Here is a 17,395-nt window from a genome sequence, read left to right on the forward strand (position 1 = left end):
CAAAGACATGTCAGGGGCACTGGGATGCTGCGTTATCGTGGTTGTCCTGGAGTGTCCTTTATCCTTCATGGCTTGCTCTAAGCCTCCACAAAGCCAAGTCCCCCTTTGCAGGGCTGGGCTCTCCTTTGCAGAGTCACAGAGTGTCAGGGGCTGGAAGGGACCTGGAAAGCTCATGCAGTGCAATCCCCCCATGGAGCAGGAACACCCAGATGAGGTTACACAGGAAGGTGTCCAGGCGGGTTGGAATGTCTGCAGAGAAGGAGACTCCACAACCTCCCTGGGCAGCCTGGGCCAGGCTCTGACACCCTCAGCCCCAACAAGTTGCTTCTCCTATTTAAGTGGAACCTCCTGTGTTCCAGTTTGCACCCATTGCCCCTTGTCCTATCACTGGTTGTCACCCAGAAGAGCCTGGCTCCATCCTCCTGACACTCCCCCTTTCCATATTGATCCCCAGGAATGAGTCACCCTTCAGTCTCCTCTTCTCCAGCTCCAGAGCCCCAGCTCCCTCAGCCTTTCCTCACACGGGAGATGCTCCACTCCCTTCAGCATCTTGGTGGCTGCGCTGGACTCTCTCCAGCAGTTCCCTGTCCTGCTGGAACTGAGGGGGCACAACTGGACACGAGATTCCAGGTGTGGTCTCAGTTTGTTTTACCTCATCATGACCCAAAGTCTCCAGTGAAGTTACACTGCCTCATCCCATCGCAGTGACCATGTGAACTGATGTATCAACAAAAACTACCGCCCCTTCGTTCTGTCCGGGCGCGGAAGGGGCCCGGGGTTGGCACAGGGGCTCCCGCGGGGCTCTGGCCCCCTCCTGCGGCCGGGCCCGGGGCTGCGGTATGTCCCCCCGCCCCGCTGAGCCAGCCCCAGCCCAGCCCGGCCCTGCCCCGCGGCTCCCCCTTCCCGTCCAGCTCGGTGACCGCCGGGGCCGCCCCCGGTCCGCCCCCGTGCTCGGCCCTTCATAGGCGGCGGCGCCCGGCGGCCCAGGCCCCATTCAGGCCCCGCCATGGTCCCGCTGCTGCCGCTCTGCGCCGCCCTGGCCCTGGCGCTGCTCCCCGCCGCTGCTGCCGCGCAGGACGGGCCGGCAGGTAAGCGAGACCGTGGGCCCGGCCCGTGACACCCCCGCCGCTCCTCCCTGCGGGGACCGGCGGCTCCGAACTCTCTGCGGTCCCGGTCCTGCCCGCGGCTTCCCCACGGGGAGGGGGACGGACCCCCCGAAACCTCGCCGTGACTGTGGACCCCACTTTTGCGGGACTTGGGGCCCTGTGGCCACTGGGAGCTTCCCACAAGCCCGGGAGGGTGGCTGGACTGGGCCACCGTGTCCTGTGCTCAGACCTGGGCTGTGCCCTCCCGGGTGAGGAAAGGCTGAGGGAGCTGGGGCTCTGGAGCTGGAGAAGAGGAGACTGAGGGGTGACTCATTCCTGGGGATCAATATGGAAGGGGGGAGTGTCAGGAGGATGGAGCCAGGCTCTTCTGGGTGACAACCAGTGACAGGACAAGGGGCAATGGGTGCAAACTGGAACACAGGAGGTTCCACTTAAATTTGAGAAGAAACTTGTTGGGGCTGAGGGTGTCAGAGCCTGGCCCAGGCTGCCCAGGGAGGTTGTGGAGTCTCCTTCTCTGCAGACATTCCAACCCGCCTGGACACCTTCCTGTGTAACCTCATCTGGGTGTTCCTGCTCCATGGGGGGATGGCACTGGATGAGCTTTCCAGGTCTCTTCCAGTCCCTGGCATTCTGTGACTCTGTAATTCTCCTGCCGCGCTGACCCACATCCCCAGGATGCCATCGTCTGTGGTGGCCCTGGTGCCAATGTGTCCATAGCAGCATGGGCTCCCTGTGCCAGATGGGGGGAACCGGGTCCTGACCATGGGTGCAGATTTCAGCTGTGGTGCTGCTCCCATTGCCTGCAGCGTTTCCTGCGGAAGGAGGGCTTGGACGAAGCAGCTCCGGGCACACACAGGGTGGCCAGTGTGGCCTTGGGGATGCAGCTGGGCAGTGGGAGCGGGAGGTCAGGTCACATCCTCGTGGGAGCTCAGCAGGGTATGATCCTGCCCGGGGCACCGGTGTGTCCTGCTGTGCTCTGCAAGTTGTGTGCTGCAGGAGAGGCTTTACCTGTGGCTTCTCCAGCTGCCACCGTGATGGTGCTGTGCGTTCAGTGGTGCCAAGGGCTCAGGCGGGAGCTGGGTGGCTATGCTGGGCAGGGGGACATCCCCAGCAGTGGCCCTTGGGAGAAGACCGTCCTTCAGCACAGGGGACACTGGCTGGGGGAACAGGGAGACGATGGGTGCTGACAGGGCTGGGTGAGGAGCAGTAGGTGCTCGACAGCTTCTCCGTGGTGGGGGTAGGATGTAGCGTAGTCCTGTGGGTGCCATGCCAGGGAGAGGAGAAGCTCTGGCAAAAGGTGGGGACAGTCCCCTTCAGGGGTGTCCCGAGAAGTCTGCCCGCTCTTCTGAGGAAAAAGCTGCTCTCCATGTGATGACCAACCCTCTGACGCCTGCGTGGTGGCTCCGGTTGGGCAGAGAGCCAGGATCTGTGTGTGTTTCGCTGTCCTGTGTCCGCCCCAAGCCATTCACTTCTTCTCTTGTAGCCAAATGGTGAGAGGCTTCTAGCACAGCAAGAACTGCTGTTTCACCTCTGTCCCTGGGGACTGTGGTGCTTCTCACACTGTCCTGTGTGAGTGGGCTGGTCCCCTGAGGTCGGGCGTTCACACAGAACCCCAGTCCTGGAGCAAAACCCCAATCCTGGAGGGATGCAAGTTCCTGGAAATGGCCCGTTCCCATGCAGCTGTAGGGGGGTGACTTTGGCTTAATGGCTCAGAGGATGAATCCTGGCTGGGGTGCCAGGAGAGGGGACACCCCAGGGGAAAGTGCAATGTCAGTAGGAAGCCCGGTTAAAACCACAGGCTCTCCTTTTGCCTGCTGGCAGCTTTGGAGCGGTGAGCGGCTGTTCCGTGACTTACTGTAAGCAAGTCTCGGGGCAGCGGCGCTTCTCTGGCCTCGATTGGAGAAACAGGGAAGACGCAGCTTCCTGAAGTGCTTAAAATCTGCAATCTCGGCCTCTCCGGGCGGTGTGTAAACACCCTTATCTGAGCTATGTTAATAAATTGCCCAGTTGTTTGGAGGGCTGCGCAGAGCATGTGACAGTGGGTCACAGCTGAGGGTTCCTGCCAGCTGGAGAGCGAAAATGCAGCTTTGCTGCTTGTGAGTGTGGAAAACAAGCACCTCTGGGACTGATTTTTTATTTTTTTCCTGATTAAGGGTGCTGTGAAGCAGTGATCCTTCTTCTATCAGTTACTGCGTAGTCTAGCACATTGGTTTGTGTTGTTTTGGTTTGATTTTTGTATTCGAACCACAGTCAAACAAGCTGCCTCTAACACTCTTTAGGTGGGGGTGAGGTTTAAATGGCTGATCCTCAAGGGCTGGCAAACCACCCTTCCTGAGGATTGGGGGAGCACACCAGAGAAATGGCAGGTGAGTATTCTGTAGGAGGACTTGCCCAGAGAGCTGGTGGGGCCGGGAGCTGCCCGCTGGGCCGCATCCTGCGCTCAGACCTGAGCTGTTCCACTGACCCGCATCCCCGGGATGCCATTGTCTGTGGTGGCTCTGGTGCCACCGTGTCTATAAAGCAGCAGCTTCCTCTGCCAGATGGGGGGGAAACAGGTCCCGAATGCAGGCGCAGATTTCAGCTGCGGTGCTGCTCCCATCACCTCACAGAACCGCAGAATGTCGGGGATTGGAAGGGACCTGGAAAGCTCATCCAGTGCAGTCCCCCCATGGAGCAGGAACACCCAGATGAGGTTACACAGGAAGGTGTCCAGGCAGGTTTGAACGTTTGCAGAGAAGGAGACTCCACCTGGAGTGTTTCCTGCAGAAGGAGGGTTTGGGGAGTTGGCTGGGGCAGGGCACAGCACTCATGGGCACAGGGTGTGGGCTCCTGTGGGGACTGTAGCTGCGTATCCCTCCTTGTGCTCCTCTGCTTCTGCTTTCCCTGACAGTAACTTCCTTGTCTGGGGCTTGTTTGCTTGAGCTGCTCCGTCACCCGGAGATATGGGACTGCTCTGCCTGCCCAGTGCTTGTCCTTGTCCTTGCAGAGTCCCTGTGGACCCACCCCAGCTGTGTCCCCAGCTGTCCCCCTGCCCGCCGGCCGCAGCAGATTCTCAGGCTTTTAGGGAGATACAAGCTCACAGCTCGGGGCTTTGGGTCAGCACAGACAAGGCAGATGACTTCCATTTGCCTTTGTGTCCCCCAGTGTGGCACTGAGTGTGCGGTGACGCTGGCAGCTCCCACAGCGGCGTTCCCCAGCATTGCTGCCGCTCCGAGGGGAGCGATCACCTCCTGCAGCGGGCAGGACCCGGCTCTGAGGAGCCTGGAGGTTTAAACCACTGAGAAGTACTGAGATGTCTTATTTTTTTCCTTCCTGTAGAGTGTCACCAGTATACGAACAGGAGCTGTGAGGAGTGTCTGAAAAATGTCACTGTAAGTAGCAGCAGTAAAACTCCCGACCTCTCACGCTGTCTGAACACACAGCGTGGGCTTTGTGGGGCTGTTACGGAGCAGTTTCCTCCCTCCCCTGCCATTGTCCTGAGCACACTGTGGGTGCCACCCACCCATGACAGGGAGAGGGCAGCCCCGCTTGGTGCTCTGGAAAGAGGTTGCGAGAAACCGTTTGGGGTTTATTGTGTGCTTTTTGAGTTGAGCACTGGAATTGCAAAGCTCCTCCTCAAAGGTGGGACAGGGGGACATGCAGTGACAGAGATGAGAAGGCTGGAGTAGCTGGTCACACTGCCCCTCCGCTTGTCTGTGGGTGCAGGTTGCGTCCCCATGTCCTGCCAACCTCCGCTGCCTTATCTCCAATATCAGCAAACTTGAACTTGAGTCAGATCTCGGAGATCTCACCAGAACCAGTTTGACCAAACCCAACTGAATGCCGGTGTTGGGTGTTGGAGCCACCAGGAGCGGAGGGTGCAGAGCTGCTGCAGGTAGTCTGGCTGGGAAAGGCTGGTGAAGGCACCCACAAACCTCTTCTGCCCATCAGCTCTGTGCTGAGCGCCTGCCTCAAATGCTTGATTCTTTTCCCAAAAATGATGCATGCAGGTAAACAGGTAAACAGTCTCTCTCCTGGGTGGGAAGGTTTCTGGCAAGGCCCCATGTTTTCTGCAGCAGCAGAATTTCTTATGGAATACATTTTATGGCAGAGTATTTCTTCTTAAACTGCAGAACTTCATTCTTCAGGGAGTAACATTCTACTTTAAGGTTGTAGTGAAACCGTAAAATACCAAACACATGTAATCTAATGACACACTGTCCTTCTGAATCCATGGCCAACACAAGAAGCATCCTCTACTTGACTCTTCCAGGGAGGTTTTATGCCTGAGCCAGCTCTGTGGCACTTCAGCACTTTTAAGAAATGCATAAAACCCTCCTTTTTCCTTATTAGCATCTAATCCCAATTAAAACAAAAATATTAGCTGTATTATGTTCAACTTAATGGAGAAAACAGCTAAATGAACCTGGGGTTCCTTAGCCCCAGTACAGACAGTGGCCGATTTACCAAACCCCAAGTTACCATCACTTCTTTCATTGCCTTCCCAGTCAGCTGGTTCAACAATGACCTGAAACCACTGCAAAAGCTCATTCCATGTTGAAAACAGAGATGTTATGCAAAATAAATTCAATGCAACCTCAATATTGTTAAGGAGATGATGACTTGGTGATTACCACCATCATGCAAGCCAGGAGAAGGGTTCTCAGGATCCTTGCTTGCTCTGTAAACCTACACTCACAGAATCCCAGAATGTCAGGGACTGGAAGGGCCCTGGAAAGCTCATCCAGTACAATCCCCCCATGGAGCAGGAACACCCAGATGAGGTTACACAGGAAGGTGTCCGGGCGGGTTGGAATGTCTGCAGAGAAGGAGACTCCACAACCCCCCTGGGCAGCCTGGGCCAGGCTCTGCCACCCTCACCATGAAGAAGTTTCTTCTCAAATTTAAGTGGAACCTCCTGTGTTCCAGTTTGCACCCATTGCCCCTTGTCCTGTCACTGGTTGTCACCGAGAAGAGCCTGGCTTCATCCTCCTGACACTCCCCCTTTCCATATTGATCCCCATGTATGAGTCACCCCTCAGTCTCCTCTTCTCCAGCTCCAGAGCCTCAGCTCCCTCAGCTTTTCCCCATAAGGAATGCCTCTGCTGCTAGGGGCAAGCCCGTGCTGACTGAACACAACTGTTACTCCTGAGCATCCTGGTACTGCTGGGTGGTACTTGGTCCCTGGGAGCAGGTGGCTGGGACCCTGTTGCCATGGCGAGCTGGCAGTGCTGCTGTGCACCAGTAACGCTGTGCTGCCTGGTTCCTGTCTCCCAGTGTCTGTGGTGCGCCAGCAGCGGGAGGTGTGTGGAGTACCCAGTCCGAAGAGTCCTCCCACCGTCCGACCTCTGTGAGCTCCGCTCCGCGCGCTGGGGAGTCTGCTGGGGTGAGTAGATCGCGCTCAAGCAACAGCTGCTAAACGGCACCGCCTGCTGCTCACACCGGTGGGAACGGGAGTTTTCCCCAGCCTCCCTTTCTCGCTGCCGGTGTACCAGTGACAGGCTGGAGTCAGTCAGTTTCTGCAAACTTCCTGAAGCGTGGGCGAGAAGGCACAGTGTGAGCAGTTTCCTGCCTTCTGGCAAGAAGGACCTGCCGGACTTAGTGCTGCTCTGAATAGGTTCCTCCTGCTTTGGTGTGATGGAGGCTTCTGCACGAGGCTGGCGCCTGGGAACAAGGACCTGGGAGTGTTGGTGACAGCAGCTGAACATGAGCCGGCATGTGCCCAGGTGGCCAAGAGGCCACCAGCATCCTGGCTGGTACCAGCACTGGTGTGGCCAGCAGGCCCGGGGCAGTGACCGTCCCTGTGCTGGGACCTGGGGAGGACAAACTGCGAATCCCGGGGGCAGTTTTGGGCCCCTCAGGACAAGAAAGGCCTTGAGGTGCTGGAGCGAGTGGAGAGAAGGGAATGGAGCTGGTGAGGGGCTGGAGCACAAGTGTGATGGGAGCGGCTGAGGGACCTGGGGGTTCAGCTGGAGAACAGGAGCTGAGGGGAGACCTTTTGATCTCTGAACTGCCTGAAAGGAGCTTGGAGCCAGGGGGGTCGGGCTCTGCTCCCCAGGAACAAGCGCCAGGAGCAGAGGAAACGGCCTCAAGTTGCGCCAGGGGAGGTTGAGGTTGGATGTGGGGAACAATTTCTTCCCCAAAGGGCTGTGGGGCATTGGAACAGGCTGCCCAGGGCAGTGCTGGAGTCACCATCCCTGCAGGGTTGGACAGACGGACATGAGGTTCTCAGGGACATGGGGCAGTGCTGGAGTTGGGTTATGGTTGGACTCGAGCACCTCTTCCAACCAAAATGATTCACTGGTTCTCTGGAGGCCTTGCTTAGGCTTCTAGTGCTGAGTGTGCTGTGGTCCTGCTCAGCTCTTTCCCACCTGAGAAAACACCCCCTTCCAAAACTAGCCCTGCATGAGCTGCCTGCAGCCAGGTCACCTGCAGGACCTTTTTCCAACCAACAGCTGGCTGTTGGCTGCTTTTCAAGGAGCACCAAGGATGGTGCTCCATTTCCTGGTGCTTTTCTGCAGAAATGAGTGTCTTGTTTAGACCAGCCTTGGTGAGTGCCTGGTGAGTTCAGCCAGGACTCAGCTTTTGGGGGCTGGGGCTTGATTTTTCTTGCCTGTCCCCTTGATGGGGAGTTTGGAGTTGAACTGTGGTCATCTGACATGTGTTGTGCTTGAGGCTGCACCCTCTCCTCTACCCACAAGAGAGTTGAAACCACTCCAATACCCTCTGGAGGAAGAATCTCCTCTTTGTGAGCACTACAGCATGCTTTTCTGAGCCTTGGGTAGGACCCTGAAATACTAGTTTGTATGTGAGTAGCTTCACAAAAGGTTCCATTATAGAAGAATGCATTCCTTAACTTGTGAAACTCGCTTTAGAGATTAGTCCTGTGAGAGATTAGCTCTTAAATGAGTCTGCATTTTTGGCGTGTGTGACTTCAGCCTTTATCATGAGGTGGAGGAGCTCCTGGTGATCTGAACCCCAGGCTTGCCCTGAAAGCCAAGGTTTCAGAAGCACCAATACTCCCTTTTGAGCTGAAGAGCCCATTTGGGTTTGTCTCGGCCCCACTGGGCTGACTTCTGGTCCTGGGGTCAGACTCGGTGGGTCTGTGGCAGTGCAGCCAGGGAAAGCTTCACCTTGCTGCAGGGTGAGACAGTGCTGGGGACAGGCAGGTCTCCAATCCCATCTTTGAATCATAGAATAGTTTGGGCTCTCTCAGCCTTTCCTCACAAGAAAGATGCTCCAGACCCCTCAGCATCTTGCTGGAATCCCTCCAGTAATTCCTTGTCCTTCTTAAACTGGGGACCCAAAACTGGACACGAAACTCCAGCTGTGGCCTCACCAGGGCAGATCAGAGGGGGAGGATGACCCTCCAACCTCCCTCGACCTGCTGGGCACACTCTTCCTCATGCACCCCAGGTACCGTTTGCCACAGGGCACACTGGTGGCTCATGGTCACCCTGTTGTCCACCAGGACTCCCAGGTCCCTCTCTGCAAGCCTGCGTTCCAGCAGGAAAGGATCCCGGCACTGCAGGATCCCTTCATGGGTCACTGTTCACCTGGGTTAGTGATTAAGAGGGCTTTGCTCCTGTTCCTGCTGGAGGAGTTTGACCCGAGTGCGTCCCTTCTTGCCCTTCTTCATCGCCAGTAACTGAGCACCATGCTCTGCAGCTGCATATATGCAGTTGGTGTGTATGTGGTACGTGCTGGTGCCAACATCTGGTCTCCGTGTAGGTAATGATGTCCATCCTGCTTTCCCAGGCTGTTACATGTCTCCAGCCCAGTGACCAAAGCTGCTGGTTACTGGAGCTACGTGCCTGTAAATATTGTAACTCCAGGCAGCCACGCATTTGTGTGCTAAATGTGTGTTGTCAAATCTTTTAGTGAACTTCGAAGCCCTGATCATTGCGATGTCCGTGGTGGGAGGAACAATCCTCATCATGCTGGGCGTCTGCTGCTGCTGCTGCTGTTGTAAGAAAAAGAGCAAAAAGCAAGTATCGGAGGGGTTCCCTGTTTACTCAGAGTGTCTCAGCTGCAGCCACGTGCTGTTGCAGAACTGAGTGCCAAGCGCTAACAGGCTCTTCTGTCCGTCAGGCCAGACAAGGATGAGGAGAGAGCAGCCAGGGAGCGTGAGAAGAGGCGGGTGCGGCAGGAGGAGAGGTGAGCTTGTCCTGCAGCCACGCCGCCTCCGGCTACAGAAGGATTTGGCTCCTGTCTGTGCCATCAGACGTGATGCCAGGAGGCACGTGGGGCTCGACACGTGGTCAGTGGCTGCTTCAGCCCTCACTCAAACGCAAACCTCACCAGCAATGTCTTTCTGGGGTGACTTGTGGTTGCAGCATCACGACAGTGTTGTGTATCCGACATCCTGAGGGTTGCTGGCGTGTGTGGGTGCTGGTGGTCCCCAGTGTCTTGGGGAGGTGGGGGTGCTGAGCAAAGCTGGCAGCCTGGGGCTCCCCAGCTTGGAAAGAAGCAAGGAGCTGTAGCTTCTCTTGCCTGGTTTTGTATCACCAGTCACTAACTGGTGGTTTTTCTGTTTGCTTCTTGCAGGAGAGCAGAGATGAAATCACGGCATGATGAAATCCGAAGAAAATACGGTACAGTGCTGACATGAGCAATTCAAGCTAAGCTTTAGATGGAGCAGCCTCGGTAGCTGTGTTCCTAGCTGTGGTTACAGCTGCAGAGGAGACCTGGAGATTCGGCTGTGTGTGCCTGAGGGGAACAGCGGCTTGGAAGGAAGGGGGGAGCTGGGGAGGGGCCCCATCATGGAGCAGGGAGCAGCCGGGCTCACACATGCTGAGCATGGTGATCTCTGGCTTTGAGGGGCCACAGGGGAAGCTGGAGACCCTTCGTCTGCCTGCAGCTGCTGCCCGCTTGTTGGAGGAGTTCCTTTCCCTGGGTTTCCTGCAGACTCGGGCATGGATTCCAGAAATTCCTCTAAAGTCAATAATTTATTCCCAAGGCACAGCGTAGAGCAGCTCGAGCTGGTGCCTCCTGGACAGGGACCCTCAGCAGGAAAAGACTTGAACAATTCTACCCCCCAATCCCAGCCCCTGCCCCCCGTGTGTCACTTGGGGCCAGTTGCAAAATTAGAGTCTTCTCTCCAGGGCTGCAGCTACCCTGATCTTCCAGCTTGAAGACTCTGAGGCCTTTTTAACTTAAGGAAGCAGAAAGTTCAAAGTTTCACAGCTTGCAGAAGTTACACTGAGCAAACTTACTTAGGAGAAGTGAATTCTATACGAGCAGTTTCTGACCAAGTTCTACCAGAAGCGGCACAGCAAATAATTCCATAAGCTCAGGTGGTCTGGAGGGTCTTTTGCAACCAAAATGATTCTGTGATTCTAAAAGTGTTGGGCTGGGGCTGGGAAAGCAGCCAGTGGAGTGACACGGGGGCTTGTCACGCACCACAGGTCAGCCCCATCCCCTGCCTTGCTGTCTCCTAGTTGTGGATGTAAGAGCAGGGGAGCAAGTCTAAAAAGAGTGTTAATTTCATTTGGGTGTGTGCTCTTTGCTGCCGATTCAGCCCAACAGACGGATCCTGCAGAAGGGGTGCTCTGGGCGATCAGTCCTGCTGCTTTACCTAGACTTTGGACTGCATGGGAGAGGAGTTTGCCATGAGGTTGAGCTTCTTAATGGCTCTGTCCTCTTGTGCAGAGGAGGAGAGCGCAAGAGGGCTGACCGCGTGCACAGCTTGAGCGAAAGCCATTCTTTCGGGAGGGCTGCAGCACTGGATGAAGCATGAAAGACAGAGTTGTTACCAAGAATGAGGTTTCTTGCTGGCTGTGGCTGGCAGGGCAGCTGCTGTCTGAACGATGCTCTTTTCTCTTCTAGGCCTGTTCAAGGAAGAGAACCCCTATGCGAAATTTGAGAACTAGCATCTCTGGACCTGCCCACCCCGGTGAACAGTGCCTTCTGCAGGGCCACAGGACTCCATGCTTCCCCCGCCACGAGGAGACCACTGTGGTGCCACAGAAGATGAGCCAAATGCTTGGTGACACCGTTGTCCCCACTCCAGATGCTTGGTTTGCTCCGGAGCTTTTCTCTTGCTCTGCTGGTGCAGGAAAACGTGGTGGCAATGTTAAAGGATGACACATTTCTTCTCACTGACCCCTGGGGTGGTAACGGAGTCCTAAGCAACGCAAATAACAGTCCTTGTCCCCAGCCAAGGGCTAAAGCAGCCTTGTGCATCTCTCTCGCTCCTGCCTCTCCAAATACCCTTCATGCACACAGCACCAGCCTCTTCTGTCCCCCCTTTTCTTTCATTTTTTTTTCTTTTAGTATAGGCAAAAACCAGCAAGAGTTTCTTGGCTCATTGGTCAGCAGGAGGCCTTGGCTGTCACTCCAGGTGCCTGTACAGCACATTTGCATTCCTTGCACAACGCACAAGTTTCTGATTGTCTCAGGCCTCCAAGAGGAAGGTTCCATGTGCACGTTCTCGCTTGCAACTAATCTGGGGAAATGCCCCAACTCTCCTACCTCTCTGTGCCTTTCGAGAAGGGTGGTCTCCCGGGCGCCATGGCCACGGCTGGTAGCAATGCTGTAGGATTCGATTGCATTTACAACTTATTGACTATATATTAAAATGATTTGATTACTATCCTAACCTGAAAGAGTTTAATTCTGCATCCGCACCAGGTATGGGCTGGCAGCATTGGCTGATGGAGTCATCACTGTGACGTGGCCTCGACGGGGTCGCTGGGGGAGGCAGAAGCAAGGCCGCACAGAGCTCTTGCTGGGCTTGGAAGGAGTCTGTGGAGATGTTCAGGTGTTGGGAAAACTGAGTCTTGGGAGTAACTGCTTGGCCTGTGTCCCCTGGCACCCAAGAGCCCTTCTCTAAGTGGCCTGGGGGCTCTTGGGGACACAGCCCAAACTCTGCACTGTGCAGCCTGTGTGAGGGACCTGGGGTTGGGGAAAAGAGGATGGGAGCTGACTGCGTTTGTGTGGTCCTGTGCTGGACCAAAAAGGCTTTGCAGTGTGAGGGAATGTATCTACCTCGATAGTTTTGTCTGAGAAAAGTTGACCGTTGCCTTCTGCTGGGGGGTGAGTACCTCTGCAGTGTTTCTGTGGGTGGGCTCGTGTGAAATGCTGTTTGCATTGCCAGGCGTACAGCCCTTGCACACAGTGCCCGAGCTGAAGGTAACCCAGCTGTGAAACCCGGCTGCTGCTGGGGTCTACCCAGCGTTTGCAAGGATACTCAGAGACACAGGACCTGCAGGTCATAATCTTCACTGGGTAAAGAACTGGCTGGAGGGCCGGGCCCAAAGAGTTGTGGTGAAAGGAGCCAAATCCAGTTGTTGGCCGGTCACGAGTGGTGTCCCCAGGGCTGAGTACTGGGGCCAGTTCTGTTTAATCTCTTCATCAATGATCTGGATGAGGGGATCAAGTGCACCCTTAGTAAGTTTGTAGGTAACATCAAATTGGATGGGAGTGTTGATCTGCTGGAGGATGGGAAGGCTCTGCAGAGGGATCTGGACCAGCTGGATCAATGGGCTGAGGCCAATTGTCTGAGGTTCAACAAGGACAAGTGCTGGGTCCTGCACTTGGGTCACAACAACCCCATGAACGCTGAAGGCTGGGGAGGAGCGGCTGGAAAGTGCCTGGAGGAAAAGGCCCTGGGGATGTTGGTGCCAGCGGCTGAACATGAGCCAGCGTGTGCCCAGGTGGCCAAGAGGCCACCAGCATCCTGGCTGGTACCAGCACTGGTGTGGCCAGCAGGCCCAGGGCAGTGACCGTCCCTGTGCTGGGACCTGGGGAGGCCAAACCGCGAATCCCGGGGGCAGTTTTGGGCCCCTCACGCCAAGAAAGGCCTTGAGGTGCTGGAGCGAGTGGAGAGAAGGGAACGGAGCTGGTGAGGGGCTGGAGCACAAGTGTGATGGGAGCGGCTGAGGGACCTGGGGGGTTCAGCTGGAGAACAGGAGCTGAGGGGAGACCTTCTGATCTCTGAACTGCCTGAACTGCCTGGGACCGGCTGCTCGGTGCGGATGGAGTTCATGAGAAACTGCAGTGAGTATCTTATTTCATATTCCATTTTGATTTTATATATATATATTTCCTAGTAGTGCGCTAGTATTTTGTAATTTTATTCAAGTGTGTTTATCTCATTCCAAGTTTCTCCCTTCCCTTTCAGTTCTCTCCCCTGTCTGTGGGGTGGGGGGACCGAGTGAGGGGTTATCATGGATATATTGCTAGTTTGGGTTAAACCACGACACTCCCGAGTGCACCAAGGGACACGCACAATCCTGCCCTGGGAAGGAACAGCCCCGGGCCCCAGGACACGCTGGGGTGCAGCTCTGCAGAGGAGCCCTGGGGGTCCTGCTGGACACCACATTGAGCCTGAGCCAGCCAGGACGGCCAAGGGTGTCCTGGGCTGCACAAGGAGGAGCATCGGCAGCAGATCAGGGAGTGACCAGCAGTGCTGAGGCCACCCCTGGAGCCCCTGCCAGGTGGGCTTTGCATCACAGGGTCTGTCTGAGGCTGGGGAGCTCCTGGGTGTGTCCCCAGGTGTGTCCCTGAGAGCCCTGTGACGTCACCAGAGTCACAGTCACCCCATGACGTCACTTGCGGTGGGCGCCAATAAAAGCCAGTGTCACATGCTGCCAGCGGCACACGAGACGTCGAGTCCTGCGGGCAGCACCCGAGCCATTGAGTCCTGCCAGCGGCACCAGACGCTGTGACCGGCCAGCAGCCGAGCGGCCACCGAGTCCCGCCAGCGGAACCTGAGCCCTCGCGTTGCACCAGTGACAGACATCAGGTCCTGCCGGCAGCAGACGAGACATCAGGTCCCGCCAGCAGCTGAGAGGACATCAAATCCGGGCAGCATCGGGGAGGACACAAAGTCCCGGCAGCAGCAGAGAAGACACCAAGTCCTGCTAGTGGCAGACACCAAGTGCCTCCAGCTCTGAGAAGACACCTCGTACCAGCAGCAGCTGAGGTCACCGAGTCCTGTGAGCAGCAGAGAACACACCAAGTCCCAGGAAACCAAGTCGCACCAGCAGCAATGGAGTCATCCGGGCCTGACCCAGCGGTGCCACCAGCTGCCAGGCGGTGCCGGCGGGGGGACACGTGCCCCATGTGCCGCGGTCCCTTGGCAGCCCCCGCTGGTGTGGCCCCGTGCTGGCACACGTTCTGCCGTGCCTGCATCCAGCGCTGGGCTGCCAGTGCCGCAGCTGCCACCTGCCCGCTCTGCCGGGGCCCCATCATGGCCATCCGCCTCCTGCAGCTGGAGGATGATGGTGACGGGGTGGCCGCCCGTCGCCACGGCCGCTTCCATCCCTACGCGGGACAGGGGCCGTGGCGGCAGAGGCGGCAGCAGCAGCAGCAGCGGGGCCCCGGCGGTCCCCAGCGCCGGACACTCTCTGCTGGCAGTGGGGAGCGCAGCCACCCCGGTCCCCGCCAGCGTGTCCAGAGCCCGTCCGGGCAGAGGGACAGGGACGGGCACAGCCGGCTCCTCCACCTGCCAGAGCCCGGCGAAGACCCGTCGTGGCTGCGCAGGCTCCAGGAGGAAGAGCCGGGCTCAGGGGACCATGCGCAGCGTCTCCCCTGGCTGCGCCTCTGAGCGGGGCGGCCGGGACCCCGGCCCCGCTGCAATAAAAACACCGGGACACTGAGAGGAGCCGGGCCTGGTTTCTGCGGGATGGTTGCTTGTTGCTGCAGAACTGGGGAGCGGGAGGGATGTGGCTGTGGCAAAGGTTACGGCTCAAGAACTGGCAGAGAGGGAGGAATGTGGATGTTGGAACTGGGGGGAGGGAGGGATGTGACCCTGTGAACTCGGGGAGAGGCAGCCGAGTGCCTGTGGACTTGGGGAGAGGGAGGGAAATGGCTCATGGGAAGGAGAGGGAGAGAGGGTGGGATATTGCCCAGAAATCGGGGAGAAGGAGGGGTACAGGTGTGGGAAATGGTTCAACACAGAGATACAGCTGTGTGATTTGGGTAAGAGGGAGGGATATGGCACCCATGGAACTGGGGAAGAGAGGGGGATATGGCTGTGGAACTGGGAGAGAAGGATGAAGGTCTCCAGACAGACAAGTGTGGCCTGGGAACCCTCCCCAGTCCTGGTGCGGGCACTGCCCCCGGCTCTGCAGGCCAGGGGTTCCAGCGCTGCTTCAGCCCTGCAAGATGGCAACCTCTCCCCAAACACTCCCTGCTCTCAGCTTCCCCGGCCCCACAGAGCCAGGCCCACACTCCCGCAGGCCCCAAGGACGTCACAGACCAGGAACACATCAACGAATCGGGCCCTCTGCCTCTGAACACCCGCAGCAAGGCAGTAGCAGCATTTCCCAGAGCCGGGACAGAGCCCCTTGGGAGCAAGCAGGGTTGTCCCTGCTGCCAGCTGCCTGCCCTGACACGAGATCCTCGGTGGCGCCACTTGCCTGGCGTGTCCCCAGCTCTCCTGGCCATGGGGACATGGGCTCCAGCCTCGCTCAGAGACACCACCCAGGGGACACCGCGGTGGTCGTCACGAGGGTGAGAATGTGGTAACCTGGATGCTGCAATTCAGGGACAATGGAGTCGACTGTCTGGAACTGGACACCAGTGAATCCAAGAGCTGGGATCTCTGTCAAAGGATGGGATCCTCGGTAGGGCAATTGCAAGAGAGAAAGACTCCTGACTGCCATGAAGGCAAGGTTGCCCTTCAAGGAAGCTGTTGTATGTCATCCAGGGAAATGGAATACTGTGGAGAGAGGTATCTGGTTCCTGAGAGAATTAGCTGTGTGGAAGATAATCAGCTGTGGGCCAAACAGTCAGGAGGGGACAGATCCGGATAGAAACCTTTGTACACAACCCGTGTGGCACAGGTTTCTCTAAAGGACACCACTGGCATATGCTGGGTCATTGGCATTGGTGTCCTGGGCAGCTACGTTCAACAAAATGTGACTGAAGTGATGAACCAGCTTGGTGACTCTGAGAACAGCCTTGCTACCACTCTGAGGGTTTGGGTGTCAACTGTGGACCTGTTAATCTGATGACCTGTTAAAGCTGTTGCAGGAAATCAAAGCTCTCAGAGAGGACAGGTTGCATTCACCACCTGTACCAAGCAATGTTTCTGCTATAAGGAGAAGGTGATTCCAATCTCAAGAGAGAGGGCAGCAGAAGTACACAAAGAGTACACTGTGGTTTCTCCTATGTGATTGTGGAGAAGACATGAGAAGATGGGATGGAAAACCCCCCTCAGCACTTCAGTACATGAGTTAAAAGGAAAAACTCCTGGGAAAACGGCTGCTCCAGTCTCCAGAAGGGGTAAAAGTGATTCTGATCCTCTTGAAGGAACCTCTAAATCGTACCCATAGAATGTGCATAACACAAATTAGAGGGGCCCTGCCTCCAGTCAGCTGGAGGAAAAGGACAACAGAAGTTACTGGACTGTGCAGATCACAGAATCCCAGAATGTCAGGGGCTGGAAGGGACCTGGAAAGCTCATCCAGTGCAATCCCCCCATGGAGCAGGAACACCCAGATGAGGTTACACAGGAAGGTGTCCAGGCGGGTTGGAATGTCTGCACAGAAGGAGACTCCACAACCTCCCTGGGCAGCCTGGGCCAGGCTCTGACACCCTCACCAGGAACAAGTTGCTTCTCAAATTTAAGTGGAACCTCCTGTGTTCCAGTTTGCACCCATTGCCCCTTGTCCTGTCACTGGTTGTCACCCAGAAGAGCCTGGCTCCATCCTCCTGACACTCCCCCTTTCCATATTGATCCCCAGGAATGAGTCACCCCTCAGTCTCCTCTTGTCCAGCTCCAGAGCCCCAGCTCCCTCAGCCTTTCCTCACCCGGGAGATGCTCCACTCCCTTCAGCATCTTGGTGGCTGCGCTGGACTCTCTCCAGCAGTTCCCTGTCCTGCTGGAACTGAGGGGCCACCACTGGACACAAGATTCCAGGTGTGGTCTCCCCAGGGCAGAGCAGAGGGGCAGGAGAACCTCTCTGACCTACCGACCACCCCCTTCTAACCCACCCCAGGTACCATTGGCCTTCCTGGCCACAAGGGCACAGTGCTGGCTCATGCTCACCCTGCTGTCCCCAGGACCCCCAGGTCCCTTTCCCCTACACTGCTCTCCAACAGCTCATTCCCCAACTTACACTGGAACCTGGGGTTGTTCCTGCCCAGATTCAAGACCCCACAGCCAACGGCCTGGAACAACAGACCCCCAGGAGCTTGGGCAGGGACGGGTGCTCAGTGCACAATAACCCCATCAAACCAGAATGAAGCAAAACCCACCAGTATTTCTGGAGTGACTGGGGGATCCCAGGAACTGACTGCCATGAAGACTGAAATGAGCTCAACTGGCAAAGACAAGCAAAAGCATCCCATTGTGACTG

General features: G+C 56.8%; 1 protein-coding gene across 1 annotated transcript; it reads left to right on the plus strand.

The window, feature by feature from the left end:
• Positions 1-891: 891 nt before the first annotated feature.
• Positions 892-11,685, plus strand: PTTG1IP (PTTG1 interacting protein). The gene is made up of 7 exons (XM_065074226.1): positions 892-1,088; positions 4,425-4,477; positions 6,363-6,471; positions 8,967-9,072; positions 9,177-9,242; positions 9,633-9,679; positions 10,914-11,685. Exons 1-7 carry the CDS (start codon positions 1,007-1,009, stop codon positions 10,955-10,957), a joined length of 507 nt encoding a protein of 168 aa, XP_064930298.1. The 5' UTR covers positions 892-1,006; the 3' UTR covers positions 10,958-11,685.
• Positions 11,686-17,395: the final 5,710 nt, after the last annotated feature.

This window comes from Columba livia, chromosome 9 (genome assembly GCF_036013475.1).
Source record: "Columba livia isolate bColLiv1 breed racing homer chromosome 9, bColLiv1.pat.W.v2, whole genome shotgun sequence".
Taxonomy (NCBI): domain Eukaryota; kingdom Metazoa; phylum Chordata; class Aves; order Columbiformes; family Columbidae; genus Columba; species Columba livia.